At 42.5% G+C, this 15,940-nt stretch overlaps 2 protein-coding genes across 3 annotated transcripts in view; one reads left to right on the top strand and one right to left on the bottom strand.

The window, feature by feature from the left end:
- The window catches only part of gucy1a2 (guanylate cyclase 1, soluble, alpha 2), an 80,089-nt gene that overhangs the window by 60,255 nt on the left and 3,894 nt on the right, over positions 1 to 15,940 (top strand). The window lies entirely within an intron of this gene.
- aasdhppt (aminoadipate-semialdehyde dehydrogenase-phosphopantetheinyl transferase) overlaps positions 4,886 to 15,940 on the bottom strand; it is a 29,834-nt gene continuing 18,779 nt past the window's right edge. Inside the window, exons 7-8 of one of the 2 annotated variants that reach the window (XR_013303720.1) lie at positions 7,806 to 7,970; positions 4,886 to 6,598 (exon numbers count right to left, since the gene is read on the bottom strand). Coding sequence is in view for 1 of the 2 variants with exons in the window: in XM_077612395.1 (XP_077468521.1) it covers positions 7,908 to 7,970 (63 nt within the window). In the remaining variant the exon portion in view is untranslated. Of the gene's footprint in view, positions 6,599 to 7,060; positions 7,971 to 15,940 lie in introns of those variants that run through there. The other variant, XM_077612395.1, reaches the window with a different exon arrangement.

The following is a 15,940-nucleotide window of genomic DNA, read 5'->3' as shown; positions in this document are numbered from 1 at the left end:
AACCGCTTATCCTCACAAGGGTTGCAGGGAGAGCAACCCTTGTAAGGATCCTATCGCACTGGACTTCAGGCACCAGGCGGGGGACACCCTGAATTGATGGCCAGCCAATCGCAGCACATGAAGAGACGGTGTTACGTCTTTGGTGACGTCATGCGTGGAAGCATGGAATAGACAGGGCGCCTTATAATGTGAAGCGATTCCAAGATTCCAGGCATCCAGTGCCAAATAGAGCATATTTCCAAATTTCCTCGAATTTGTTTTAGAAATGGGATTCAAATCAAATCAAAAGCCTTTATTGTCATCATACACAGCTGCGTATAACGAAATTGGTGGTGCTACTCCACAAAGTGCGTTTTCCCAGTAAAAAAAAGTAATATAAAAGTATAAAAAGTCACATCCCGGCTAGGTAAATTCTAAAATATTGCACAATCTAAGATATTGCACATTGTTATTGCACAGAAGGGATTGTGTGTTGTGCTAACGCAAGTTCAGAGTCCTGATGGCTGTGGGGGGAAAACTGTCCTCAAGTCTATTTATCCGTACTTTGTGAGACCTGTAGCGTCTGCCAGAGGTAGGGCAGCAGCTGGAACAGGTTGTGACCAGGGTGGTATGGGTCCCTGACAATATTCCTGGCTCTGCTGAGGTAGCGAGGGCTGCCAATGTCATTCAGTGAGGGCAGAGAGCAGCCGATGATCTTCTGGGCAGTTTTGATCACTCTCTGCATGGCCTTTCTGTCTGCTGCCATGCTTCCAGCGTACCACACTGTAATGCAGTATGCCAGGATGCTCTCCACAGTGGCTCTTTAGAAGGTTACCAGAAGCTTAGTGTCCAAATTGTTCCTCCTGAGTACCCTCAGGAAATGGAGTCGTTTCTGGGCCTTCTTCACCACTGCTGTGGTGTTGGTGGACCAGGAGAGCTTGTCCGCCGCGTGGACCCCAGGAATTTGAAGGACTGGACCCTGTCTACGCATACTCCATTTATGAGGAGTGGGGCCAGATCTGTGCTGCGTTTGCGAAAGTCCAGGATTATTTCTTTAGTTTTTGTGGTGTTTAGAGTGAGATTGTTCACCAAACACCACAAAGACAGTTTGTTGACCTCATCTCTGTAAGCAGACTCATCTCTCCCTGAGATGAGTCCAACCACAGTGGTGTCATCAGCAAATTTCATGATAGAGTTAGACTCGTGGGTCGGTGTGGAGTCGTATGTGTGCAGGGAGTACAGAAGGGGACTCAGTACACAGCCTTGAGGGGAGCCAGTGCTCAGTGTAATGGAGGAAGAGAGGTGGGGACCAAGTCTAACAGTTTGTGGACGGTTGGTTAAGAAGTTCTTAATCCAGTAGCAGATGGAAGAGGATAGTCCAAGGTGGGAGAGTTTGTCACCCAGAATGTCCGGTATTATAGTGTTGAAGGCTGAGCTATAGTCAATGAAAAGCATCCTAACGTAGTTCCCATGGTGCTCCAAGTGTCTCAGTGCTGTGTGTAGAGCTACGACGATGGCGTCCTCAGTGGACCTATTTGCTCAATAGCCAAACTGGTGAGGGTCAACTGAGGGAGGGATTGTATCCCTGATATGGCGGGCGACCAACTTTTCAAAGCATTTCATGATCACAGGCGTAAGTGCAACAGGCCTATAATCATTCAGGCTGTCAATGGTTGGCTTTATAGGGACAGAGATAATGGTGGAGATTTCAGGCAGGATGGGATGATGGATTGTTGCAGGGAACAATTGAAGATCTTTGTGAAAACACCAGTCAGCTGGTCAGCACAGGCTTTGAGCATATTCCCAGGTACTCCGTCAGAGCCAGCAGCCTTCCTGGTGTTCACAGTCCGCTGCACCTGTCTCACTTCATGTTCCTGAAGCTCCAGTGTACTGCTGCAGGGTGGTGGTGGATGTGTTGAGAATGGGTCTGATTTGTCAGTCTCAAAGCAGGCAAAGAAACGGTTCAGTTCCTCTGCTAGTGAGGTATTTGCGTTAACAGACACATTATTGTCATTGTAATTGGTAATATGTGGTATTCCCTGCCACATCTTCTTTGGGTTATTTCCTGTGAAGTGCTCCTCAATTTACCTTGTATATGCTGCCTAGGCCTTTTTAATGCCTCTCTTCAGCTCTGCTCTGGCAGCGCTGTATTGTACCTTGTCCCCTGACCTGAAGGCGGTGTTACGGCATTTGATGAGTGCTTGTGTCTCACTGGTCATCCAGGGTTTTTGGTTAGGAAAAACCTGTATCCGTTTATTAACAGTGACGTTGTCCGTGCAGTTTTTGATGTAGGAAAGTACAGTGTCCGTGTAGTCCTGGAGGTTGTGGTGTTCAAAAAGTTCCCAACTGTTGCGGGAAAAACAGTCCTGCAGCTGAGAAAGGGCGTCCTCGGGCCATGTTTTTATTATCTTTATTTGTGGCCTTGTTAGCCTCCGGAGTGGGGTGTATGAGGGGGTGAGGGACAGGCAGAGATGGTCTGATCCAGCAAGGTGAGGAAGGGGTGTGGCTCTATAAGCATGTTTGATATTAGAATAAACATGGTCTAGTTTTATCTCCTCTGGTGTGACACTTCACGTACTGTATAAACTTAGGCAGAAGTCTTTAAACATGCTTTGTTGAAGTCACCAGCGACAATAAAGACTCCATTAGGGTGGTCAAGCTGCTGTTTGTTTACAGTTGCTAGCCGGAGGCTAAGTGCCGTGCTAACGTTAGCATCCGGTGGGATGTAAACACATACCTGTCAACCTCTGCCGATAACTGCCCTTATAAATGATTGATTCCCCTTACAAACCCCCAAAAAACCTTACAAACACCGTACGACTCGTACGGTGTTTGTAAGGTTTTTTGGGGGTTTGTAAGGGGAATCAATCATTTATAAGGGCAGTTATCGGCAGAGGTTGACAGGTATGTTAACAGCCATTACAATGACAATTGTTAGCTCTCTAGGTAGATAGAAGGGCCTGCGCGTACTTCCAAGAGCTCTAAATCCGGGGAGCAGTGAGTGTTAAAGATCCTATTGTTGCAGCACCATTCGTTGTGTATGTACACACATAGTCACCCCCCCTGCTTTTCCCTGATTCTTTCAAACGATAATTTTGGAATAGCGTCCGGCTACCTAGCGATACCGCGGCGTCAGGGATTTTCGGGTGTAGCCACGTTTCCGTGATGAAAATAACGTTGCAGTTCCTGACAAAGCTGTTGGTAGCAAGCTGAAGTTCCAAATCGTCCATTTTGTGGGTGATGGATCTGGCGTTGGTCAAGAAGATACTCGGAAGCGGTGCTCTGTGTGGTTGATTTCTTAGCTTAGCAGCTAGGCCCGCCCAGCATCCGCGCTTTTGCTTTCTTTCCCTTCGCCGCCTCCGTCGCACTCTGAGTGGGCTGACTATCCACAGAGATCCCGGTGGTTTTAGATGTCCTCGGGGATATTGTAGGTCCGTTGGTAATCTGTTGTGATGGATATATCGCATCTCCTCACGAGAGTAATTAAATCCTGGCGACTGTAGAAAAAGTTTGCCTCGCAGATGTTAGTAAATAACGATAAGATTGAGAAAACAAAACACCAAACTGGAGAGCAAAGAGCCACTGCACCCGTGCACGCTGCCATCTTTAATAATTCACATTCCCAAAATATTCCAGTCACACCCCCAGTCTCTCCTTCTTATCTCTGGTGATTTTAACCATGCTCCCTTGGCTTCTACTCTCCCCACCTTCACTCAGTATGTGAAGTGCCACACCAGGGAACAAAAAACTCTGGACCTGCTGTATGCCAATGTTAGGTTTAAACACCAGACATTTGTATCACCAATCTGAAAGAAGTAAGAACACAAAGAATTGAGGTTATTTTATTTAAAAATGAGAGGTTCTCGGGACTGCTCGCGTCACAATCCTCTGACACACTCTGAAGATGTCTCCTCCCGCCAAGTCTCTTATTGTGTTTTGGGAGTGTCCAAGTTACAGGAAGTTTCAAGCTGATTAAAGGAGAGAGAGTTCTCTCCCAGTTACAAAAGGTTCTTTGATCATGACCATATACTCTTTTAAGATAACATCTTTATAGTCTCTTTCCCGATCCCCCGCAATCTTCACACAATGGTTCAAACAGGCGAGCAGACCCCTGGGTAGTTCCTCTTTGTTGAATAAGGTGAAACTCCCCCAGGGCTCAAGACACTCTAATTCTATTAACTAACATTTTGACAGTCATACCAGAATCAGGATAACTTATTTACAATAATTCCAACAGCCAACACAAAGGAGGCATACAGCTCAGTCCCCCTGCCCCCACTGGGCCGCTCAGACCACAATCTGGTCCATCTTATCCCCACCTACATCCCTATGTTGAGAAAAATAAAACCTACCTCGAGGATCATACAAAGATGGACCGAGGAGACCAGCATGATACTGAGGGACTGTTTTGAGACCACTGACTGTGAGGTGCTATGCAATTCACATGGGAAAGAAATTGAAAGCTTGACCCATTGCATCACAGATTCTATTAACTTCTGTGTTGAGATAATTGTACCCTCCAAGAAGGTCCGTTGTTTCTCCAACAATAAGCTGTGGGTCACCAGGGATCTAAAGGCCCTCCTGAACAAGAAGAAGAGGGCTTTTAGGTCTGGGGAGACAGAGTCTGTAAATGGTCCAGAAGGAGCTGAAGAGAGAGATAAGGAAGGGAAAGACCATATACAGGAGGAAGCTAGAGAACAAAGAGAGGCAACACCAAAGAGGTCTGGAGGAGCTTGAGGACCATTTGGGGCCATGAAGGCAACAGTGAGAGAGACCCGGAGTCCGGAGACAGGGAGTGGGCCAATGAACTGAATCAGTTCTTTAACAGATTCAGTCCTGCCCCCACTCCCCTGACCACCCAGACCAGAAGCAACTCTCCACCCTCTTTCTCTTCCTCCTCTCCCTCCCCCTCTTCCACCGGTCTCAGCATTACTGTCGATCATGTGATAAAACAGCTAAAGAAGAGCTGACGGCCTCAGCTCCAGACTACTGAGAGACTGTGGGGATCAGCTTGGCAGTGATTCTGCAAATTTTCAACCTCAGCCTCAGTCTGCAGAAGGTCCCCGCCTTGTGGAAAACTTCCTGTGTGGTCCCAGTTCCAAAAACTGCGAACCCCAGGGAGCCAAACCACTTCAGGCCGGTAGCATTAACCTCTCACCTGATCAAGACATTGGAGAGGATCATCCTCAATCACCTCAGCCCCCTGATGAATGCAGAGCTGGACCCACTGCAGTTCGCCTATCATCCAGGCATTGGTGTGGAAGATGCTGCCACCTACCTTATGCACAGGTCTCTTTCACACCTGGAGAACACGGGAAGCACACTGAGAATGATGTTTTTTGACCTCTCCAGTGCGTTCAACACCATTCAGCCGGTCCTACTGAGGGAAACTGGAAGAGGCTGGAGTAAGGAACCACCTAGCCGCATGGATCATCGACTTCCTCACTGACAGACCACAATATGTGAGACTCCAGGACTGTACGTCTGATGTGGTAGCTTGCAGCACAGGGGCCCCACAAGGCACAGTGCTCTCCCCAATCCTCTTCTCCCTCTACACATTAGACTTCAAACATAATACAGACACCTACCACCTCTGACGACACAACTATTGTTGGACGAGTGACGGACGGGAACGACCTGGAGTACAGGGGAGTCATCACCGTGTGCGGTCGATTGGTCGCCGGTCTTTTGGTCGCAGTCTTTTGGTCGTGGTCTTTTGGTCGCCCCGACCGCGACAACGGGCGACCAAAAGACCGGCGACAAAACAAGGTAAAACAACACGGTCTACGCATCAATAAAAGCCAACAATGGCCATGAGCAGTTTCACTGAGCCCACGTGTGAGTGTATAAGAGTTTGTATGTACATGCGTTGTCCCTTTAAGAAGCTACGTCCGTCAGGGTCTTAACAAGTTCTCCAACAAAAAACAATAAAAGTCCGGGAAATTTGGAGCTTTTCTTTAGCTTAATAATTACTAGGGCATTAAGTGTGACTAAATAGTAATTCGCAGTTTGTATTTAGGGAATTTGAGCAACGATTTAAATGGTAATTATCACTTACCTTCTGGGCGACCAAAAGACCGGCGACCAAAAGATCGGCGACCAAAAGATCGGCGACCAAAAGATCGGCGACCAAAAGACCGGCGACCAAAAGACCGGCGACCAATCGACCGTGTACCGTCATCACAGCCTTTGTTGACTGGTGTAGGCAAAACCACCTCTACATCAACATATATGCCCTGTATAGAGCCGCTTCTACCTACTGAGGAGTCTACAGTCCTTTGGAGAGTGCAGGACACTGCTGAGGACTTTTTACGACACTGTGGTGGCATCTACAGTGTTTTATGCAGTGGTCTGTTGGGGAGGCGGGAGCACGGAGAGGGACAGGAACAGGTTGAATAAGCTGGTCAGGAGGGCCAGCTTCTGGGCTGTCTTTTGGACTCGTGGAGGAATTGGGAGAGCGGAGGATGCTGATCAGGATGATGTCCATCATGCACAGCACCTCCCACCCCCTGCATGAGTCTGTGGAGTCACTCCGAAGCTCTTTCAGCAATACACTGCTGCACACTCATTGCAGGAAGGAGTGCTTCCGCAGATCCTTCCTCCCATCAGCTGTCAGGCTCTTTAACAAAAAAAAGGGCTGAGTGTTAAGACCTACCGTATGCATGCAAGTACATCTGTGTATGTATGTATATATATATGCTTATATATATATATATGTACACATATGTGTATATGTATATGTATATATATATATATATATATATATATATATATATATATATATATATATATATATATCAGCAACACACTTATTTATTTATATATTTATTCATGTATTTATTTATTAACGTACTTATTACCCATCTATTTATGTCTATAATGCCTTTCCTTTTTATGCATCCTCACCCTCTTGCTACTGTGACAACGAAATTTCCCGAACAAGGGATGAATAAAGTTATCCAATCCAATCCAAGTTCTTGATTAAAAGACAAAACCCAACTCTGCTCTCTGGCTCTTGTGTTCTAACCGACACCCCCAAGCGAACAGAGTATAAATCACATTGAACCAGTAACCCTTATACAGCCCATACTTATACTCGCCAACAGTATGATTATATTAGTTTCATTGTAAATGGCTTTATGTTCCTGCTAACACAAAGCAGGCAGTATGTGTTTGTTCATTTTTTTTCTTTTTTCTTTTTGTTACGCAATTATACTATATCATTGCATCTGCCATTGTACTATATAATTGCATATGAATCTAACCAGGGACTTAAAACCAAGCTGTGTAGTGTCTCCTCAAATTTTCCACCCCGCCGCCAACACTAACAATGACACTTTTCTGTGTATCCCTGCATGATAGGCCTTCATCTGTCTTATTGACACTTATACTACAACCCTCTATGCAGGCTAGTACTGGATGTGAACTGGCCTTTCATTAATTGGTGTTCAATAAATCTGTCTCCCACCATGCTCCTCTCCTTCCCATCACTCATTCATTCATTCATCTTGCATAATGCCCATCCTCGAAAATGTTGCAGGGGTTGCTGGAGCCTAACCCAGCAGTCTTTGGGAAAAAGGCAGACTACACCCTAGACTGGTCGCCGGTCAGTCGTAGGCCACACAGAGAGACAAACAACCATTTGCACTCCCAACCATACCGCCACCAACGGAAATCGAGCCCGCGCCTGCCCGCACCAAAGTCAGGCGACTGAACCTCTACCCCACAAGGCAGATTTTATCACTCATTCATGCATCCCATTTCATTTGTCTCTCCCATGCCGAGCCCTTGTCCTTGGAGCCAAATTGATCTTTTTTTCCATGTACTTTTTTGGTGATGGTTGCTTGTTTAGTTTCCATTGATTATCCATGGGCAAAGAGGATCACATGTTTAGTTATTTGAGGCGTGACAATCTCTTCCAGAAGCTTCTACCGCAGAAGAGCGGTAATCTGAGTGTGCTCCCTGGCTCTGATATTTTCCATTAGGGTAGCCTGGGTAGAAAAGAGATGAACAGGGTTGGGGATTATTGTTGATCCATGCAAATTAAAGGTTTGTGGTGGAGACCTTGCAGTGCTGTGTGGGGATGACGGTTTTTGCAAGATTTTCAAGTGTGCTTAACATTTCCCATTAAAAACATCCCCTTTTCACTTTCATAAGTCTCTTGCATTTGATCTATTTCTTTTATTTAATGAATAAAGTTTTCCCTTTTGACCTTGAGGTATCTCATGGCAAAATCCTGAATAATCTCAGATCAGGGTATAATAGCATCTCCAGGGGAAATCTGTTCGGAACAATGAGAGCAGGTTTTTATTTTCGAAGGGATTTACAGCATACTTGCCCTGTGTACAGAATATGAGAGCTCATGCTCTTTCCCCTTCATTTGCATGAGAACTCTGTTATGTAAATGGTAGCAGCAGTAAACAGTCATTTCAAACCTCAGTGCAATCAATGAAAAAGAAAGAATGTGTGCGTGTGTGTCCTCACACTTCCTGGAACATCCTATAACTTCATTACAATGCTCCCATTAGATTCTCATTTAGCGTCAAATGGCTCTATAATCAAATTGTGTTGCATTAATTATGGATGAATCTATTATTAGTACAAACAGTATGCATGCGATGTGTTTCTACTTGTTTTTTGTGGAGCGGGTGAGAATGTCATATTCTTGTCCACTGAAATACCCAAGTTTGCCATTTCTATCACTCGAGATAAAATAAAGACTAATGTTTCTTCCATTTATAACTCCATTAAGGACATTATTTCCAAACACCTGACTTACACTTGTTTTATATTTTGCTCTGTGGTGATATTATTAAACCACGTACAGATTCAAGAGGTAAGATCACCCTCGTGAAGATAAGCAGAAAATAAATAGATGGAAAAAGGATTACAATGCTCAAGCTTCTGTTTATTCTGGTTCCTTCATCTTTATGATTCCCTCTATACAAACCCATGCCTGCAAAAAAGTTGCGCACACGATGCTTTCATGCTGCGCAAGATTGTAAACTAAAAATTAAAATATACTCTCGCAGTAAACATTCCCCTGGCCTGTTTGACTTCCGACCTTTTTGAACTTGCCCTACGTATTCGTCTTCCCCTTTCAGCTGCAAAAACATCCTAACAGAAATTTCCTTGTGTGTGTGTGCGTGTATGTGTATGTTTGAGGGAAGAGTGATGGGAATGTATTAGTATATTGAATATTTTTAAGTGAATTAAGGGAGAGACATCCTTTGTCTGTTTACATATGGTGTGCAAAGTTTGTCTACGTCAATGTTTGCCTGCATAGAGAAACTGTGTAATCTCAAAATGTTAATTAAGATGTGTAAAGTTATGATGGAAACATTAAAGCCGTGAGAAAAATTGCATTCAAATATATTAGTAGAAAAACTTCCTCGTGAGCATCATGACAATGAATAATGTGAAACATAATACTCTATACTGTATTACTAATTTCACACCAAGTCACAGTTCTTGTGCATAAGTTTTTCCTGTAGTGATTTTGTTCAAAATCTTGTCCAAGTCAAGGTCTTGAAGAACTTGACAATTTGTTCCGATTGAATACAAAAAGGCAGCATTGTGAGGCAACAAGAACCCGGGATACATCTACAGACGCTCCCCTACTTACGAACGAGTTAGGTTCCGAGCGATTGTTCATAAGTTGAATTTGTTTGTAAGTTGATTCAGTGCTATATTTTGTATTGTAATTTATGTTTAAGGCCTATATAAGTATATTGAAGGTTTATATAAGTGCATTTGTATGTTTAAGGCTTGTATAAGTAACACACATTGGTTTGTACTGAAAAAAACATTTAATAAAATGGAGAGAATATGTACAGTACTGTATATATAGAGAGAGAGATTTATGTATTAGAAACTGGCCAAAAGAAGCGATCTAACGACGATTGCACAGTTTTCTTCTTTTTTTCATCATAAATGATGCGGTAGCACTGTATGGCATCATTCAATTGATTTGCAAACTTTGTGCAACGTTCAATATTTGGGTCCTGCTGCTCGATCTTTCTGTTTATAAATGGTACTGACGGTCGAACGATTCAAGTTGTATGCCCGTGAAACGCTCACCATTTCACCACTCTCACGCGCATCAAGCTTCGTTATTATTGCCACTCGTTTCAAATGAAATGGCTTGCCTCTTCCTTGCAACTCCCTCAATAGAAGCCTTTCACTTTTTACCAACCATATTCAATAATGGATGCACGAGATATTTAATGATACAAATGAAAAAGGTTCTTTGCTCACTGGAGATACGTTCACGCACTTCCGCATTGCAACGAATAAGGTAGATGCTGGGTGAGCTGAGCCCTCACAGCGCCAGGCGTATTAGCGGCGGAAAGAAGCACTACTCGGGAAAAAAATACAAAATTGGACTTACGAACATTTTTCGACTTAAACGCAATTTGCAGACATGTTCGTATGTACCGTTGTTCGTAAGTAGGGGAGCGTCTGTATATTGTTCGTCATTTTATATTTTTTCTCCTATTCACTACTTCTTTTATTGTCCCCTAAAACGATTGTACCCAAGCGTTAGGACATAAATGTATTTACCACTTCAACCATCCATGTTATAAGGCGATACATTTCTGAATCTGAATTTATTACATTATACCTCTTCCTTGCCAATACAAGGTTTCACTAGCCCAAGAAAAAACGAAAGGGTTCATCCTTCATCTGTTTGCTAAACTGAAGGTTCAGTATCTCATCTTTCCTAAGTGAATGTTTCCACTCACTGAGGCCTCGCATTAGCTCCCACGGGACATTTGTTTGGCCAAGGCAAATCATTAAGTGTGTATACGGTGTGCACAGCAATAGATAGTCATTTAATAATGGATCAGTGTGTATTGATGTTTGTGAGAGGGATAGAAAGATGTCTGTGATTCCACTGCAATGCTACAAATTGGCAATTAAAAATCCACAAAATATACTGTATATTCTGTTTGAATTTCTTGCTGTAGTTCTACAACAAAGGTGGGCAAACCAGTCCCCGAGGGCCGCTGTGGGTGCAGGTTTTTGTTTCAACCGATCCAACACAAACAGTTTAACCACTGAGGTTTCTGCTGAAACAAGAAGCAACTGACTGCAATCCACTGATTGCACTTCTAAGATACCAGATTGGTGGAAAGGTTTCCTCTTATAGGTTGGAACGAAAACCCGCAACCACTGCGGTCCTTTCTGGAATAGTTCGCCCACCCCTGTTCTATAAGATAAAAATGAACGAGGATTGTATGTTCATTTGCCTTCCTAGTCAAAATGGATTAGACGTCCAGCGCCATCAATGGCACTGAATCATGAGCATTCAGTAGTTGAACACAAAGCTATCATTATGTTGTCTGAATTACAACAGGTTTTAATGCCTGCAATTTAGTGTATCGCTGACAATGAGAGATTTGTAGTGATCGAATAATTGCCGTTGATGCAATTACGTCCACTTAGACAATTCCCTGTGGCACACCTGATGTTCTCTAAAAGAAGAAAAAAAACGTGATTCCAAACCACCTGTTCCCCACGAACACCTAAAAATAATAGATGTAGGCTAAAGTTGGGATGGAAAAGCAATTCAACTGGAATCTTCAGTAAGGGCAGCAGATACAAACGTATCAATGGCAGATCTCTCAATTGACACAAAATGCCTCAAGCCAATGATTCCCACTTCTAACGTATATGTCTGCCCGTTTTAACAAAAACTGGACAAAGACACCCCCCTGCAAGACAACAGTAGAGACTCCTCCATGGAAACCCAATTAACCCTGTGTCCTTCATCTAGCCTGAAGAATGGCTCTTCTTTCAGGTGTGGCATCACATCATCGTCTTTAATAGGGATCGAGTGAAAGGACAAAGAATGTGTGTGTGTGCGTGTGTGTGTGTGTGTGTGTGTAAAATATTGGATACTGAGCATCTGTGACCATTGACTTGGTGCATTTACGCACTAATCAACCATTTGAATGTGCAACAGTGAGTTATATTAGGAGAAATGGAGAAGCGATGTGATGATTGTTCTTTGCGATCCTGCCCCTTTGGTTGCTCTCCTCTTGCTATCAATTACAATTTTCCATTTGATTAATCTATTCTTCCTACCTCGCAAGGTTCTCATACAAAGCCCTCTAAAACCTCGTCAACATTTAACAAATGATGGTGAAGCATTATGTCAGTCTAAAATAATGTAAGCATGTATCACTAATTGGTAATACTGTGTGTATTACCTCTACTTACGAAATTAATTCGTTCCAGAAGTGGTTGAGTAACTTGGATTTTTCGTAAATAACAGCATATTTTACATTGAATTAGCACAAGTCAATCCATTATCTTTAATACTACTCCTTAAGTCCTTTAAAAATGATACATATATACCAATTTTGTATGAAATACAGTGGGGCAAATAAGTATTTAGTCAACCACCAATTGTGCAAGTTCTCTTACATGAAAAGATTAGAGAGGCCTCTAATTGTCAACATGGGTAAACCTCAACCATGAGAGATAGAATGTGGAACCCCCCCCCAGAAAATCACATTGTTTGATTTTTAAAGAATTTATTTCCAAATTAGAGTGGAAAATAAGTATTTGGTCACCTACAAACAAGCAAGATTTCTGGCTGTCAAAGAGGTCTAACTTCTAACGAGGTCTCCACTCGTTACCTGTATTAATAGCATCTGTTTTAACTCATTATCGATATAAAAGACACCTGTCCACAATCTCAGTCTCTCACACTCCAAACTCCACTAGGGCCAACACCAAAGAGCTGTCGAAGGACACCAGAGTCAAAATTTTAGACCTGCACCAGGCTGGGAAGACTGAATCTGCAATAGGTAAAGCACTTGGTATAAAGAAATCAACTGTGGGAGCACTTATTAGAAAATGGAAGACATAGAAGACCACTGATAGTCTCCCTCGATCTGGGGCTCCATGCAAGATCTCACCCAGTGCCATCAAAATGATAACAAGAACGGGGGACCTAGTGAATTAACTACAGAGAGCTGGGATCACAGCAACAAAAGCTACTATCAGTAACACAATGCGCCATCAGGGACTCAAATCCTGCACTGCCAGACGTGTCCCCCTGCTGAAGCCAGTACAAATCCAGGCCCGTCTGTGGTTCACTAGAGAGCATTTGGATGACCCAGAAGAGGACTGGGAGAATGTGGTATGGTCAGATGAAACCAAAATAGAACTTTTTGGTAGAAACAAAGGTTCTCGTGTTTGCATCCGAAGAACACCGTACCTACTGAAGCATGGGGGTGGAAACATCATGCTTTGGGGCAGTTTTTTCTGCAAAGGGACCAGGACGACTGATCTGTGTAAAGGAAAGAATGAATGAGGCCATGTATCGAGAAATTTTGAGTGAAAATCTCCTTCCATCAGCAAGGACATTGAAGAGGAGACGTGGCTGGGTCTTTCAGCATAACAATACATAATTTTTCCACGACAACGCACTCGTAAACGGAACAAACAGATTTAAATTAACTTGGATTAATATATACAGACACACTCAAACATACGTTTAATGCAACTTTACACAAAACTGAATTCTAATTTTGTTTTAATCTTTTTTTTTTTACCTTCGTTCTCTTCGGGTTAGTTGTTTGCCACGCCTCCACCCTCACGTTCGCTATCGATGGGCTGTTTGCTGTTGTACTACGTATTCCCTTCAAAATATTCCGAAAATGATGCACACACATGTCCTCACAATAGGATAACCCACGACCACTTGCCAACGAGAAATAGTCTTGTAGTACATATTAGCGATCGCTCCGCTGCTCATAAGAACATCAGGGGCACCGGCTCGCAACTCCCTCGTTGTAATAGCTCTGGTCGCAACCACTTTGAACGGCGCCTATGAGAGAGAGTTGCGACCAGAAATATTACAAAGAGGGAATTGTAAGCCAGTGCCGCTGGATGTTCTTATGAGCAGCGAACGAGAAGTAATATAATACTCCTCGTATTAGATAATAATAACTTAGCCACATATTGATTGTGGGTAATGAAGTTTTATTTTGAGAAAGAGTGCCATTGCCAACGGCGTTGTGTGCACGAGTATACTTCATTACCCAGAAAACCCTCTTTTTGCCCACGCATGCGCGTTGTGCGTTTCCTGGTCGATGCGTAGGAGAAACTTGTCTGAATTAATCGTTCAGTGCTCGTAGATATTGTTATACACGAAAGAGATGCGGGAAAAAAAGACTACAATGATAAACAGCCTCTCATGTCATGGCCACCTGGCTTGGTCGCATCTCGAAATTTTAACTGTATCGCGAGCGAATTATTCGATCGAAATTTTCGTCGTACCACGAGCATGTCGTATGACGAGCGGTCGTGTGACGAGGTACGACTGTAAATGAAATGTAGGCCTCATAATAAAGCAAAGCTAAATAGTGGATTATTTATTTAGTTATTGTTATGTTCGGGACCGGAATTGATTTACATATATAAAGAAGGAAAAATGATTGAAAATCTAATATAAATGAGTAGAAAATGAACAGGGGTATTGATACTGCAGACGAAAATGCAAACCAGTTGAGTTAGCAATAGAACTTTAGAAAAAAATCAATTTGGGTTCACTCAGTGGATGTTGCACACCAAATTGATTGCTCCATATTTCCACTATGAATATGTTACACAGATCAATCTGGAAAAGATGCAATTGAGACCTCTTTCCATGGGAAGAAATTTGAAAAAAATAAAAGTTTCGCATTAAAATAGTTGTCAGTGAGGTTATTTTCACATCTTTTAATGAAAAAATGACAAGTATTTCAGAGATAACTTGATCTACAAGAACCGCTTTACATTATATATATATATATATATATATATATATATATATATATATATACACACAGACATATATACATATATATATATACATACATATGTATATATACATACATATATATACATATATATACATATATATATATATATATATACATACATATATACACATATATATCTATGTATGTATATATATCAATCCAACCCTCAAAAACTATTTCATGGCTATAAAACCTCTACTGCAGCTACAGCTGCAACACATAAAAAATAAGCAATAAATTGATGCACAAAAATGGGGTAAAATCCACTTCCTAGCAGCATTTCATGATTAAATACAAATACTGGAGCTTTTCAGACATTAAAACCAGGGCAGGGGGTGATTTTCGCGGGAAAAGACAGCAATGAACGTCAATGGCGTACGGGCAAACATTGCCCGAAAGTGGGGTAAAATCCAGCCGAAAACAGCATTTATTGATTAAATACAAATACTGGAGCTTTTTAGACATCAGAACCGTGCCCGGAGTATCATTTCCCCGGTAAAAAGACAGCGATGAACATCGATACGTCCATACGTGAAATGACAAAAAATGCACTAAAATACTAAAATTAGGTAAAATCTACTTCCTAGCATCATTTATTGATTGAATATAAATACTGGAGCTTTTGAGACATTACAACCAGGCCATGGGGGTGATTTTTCCCGGGAAAAGACAGCGATGGACGTCAATGGTGAAACGCCAAAAATTAAACTGGGGTAAAATTCACTTCCTAGCAGCATTTTGTGGTTAAATACAAACACTGGAGCTTTTCAGATATCAGAACTTGGCCCACAATTGAAATATTATTTAGGAATATAGCCATTTTACTCACCGAAAATCCTTTTTATACAATATCCATCCTCGTTTCTTTCTTCCTTCTTTCCTATCGCCATCGAAGCTAATGATGAAAGTCGAGCCTGTCCTGTCATATTTCTGGCATAGTCCGTTTTTAAAATGGCTTTAAATCAAAACAACAATATACTATTTGCTTGTGGAGCTAAGTTAGCACACTGAAAGTGCCGCACACACCATTTTCCCGGCTGTAACAGGCTTGCTAGCTTCGGAGTTGACCACCCTTTCTCAATGATGTCCATTTTTTTCTCGAAAAGTCCGTCTGGAAAATAGCTTTGTGAGAGAAATCTGCA

This window comes from Stigmatopora argus, chromosome 10 (assembly GCF_051989625.1).
Source record: "Stigmatopora argus isolate UIUO_Sarg chromosome 10, RoL_Sarg_1.0, whole genome shotgun sequence".
Taxonomy (NCBI): domain Eukaryota; kingdom Metazoa; phylum Chordata; class Actinopteri; order Syngnathiformes; family Syngnathidae; genus Stigmatopora; species Stigmatopora argus.
Note: the sequence above shows the minus strand (reverse complement) of the source record. Positions and strands in the feature narration are given on the sequence as shown.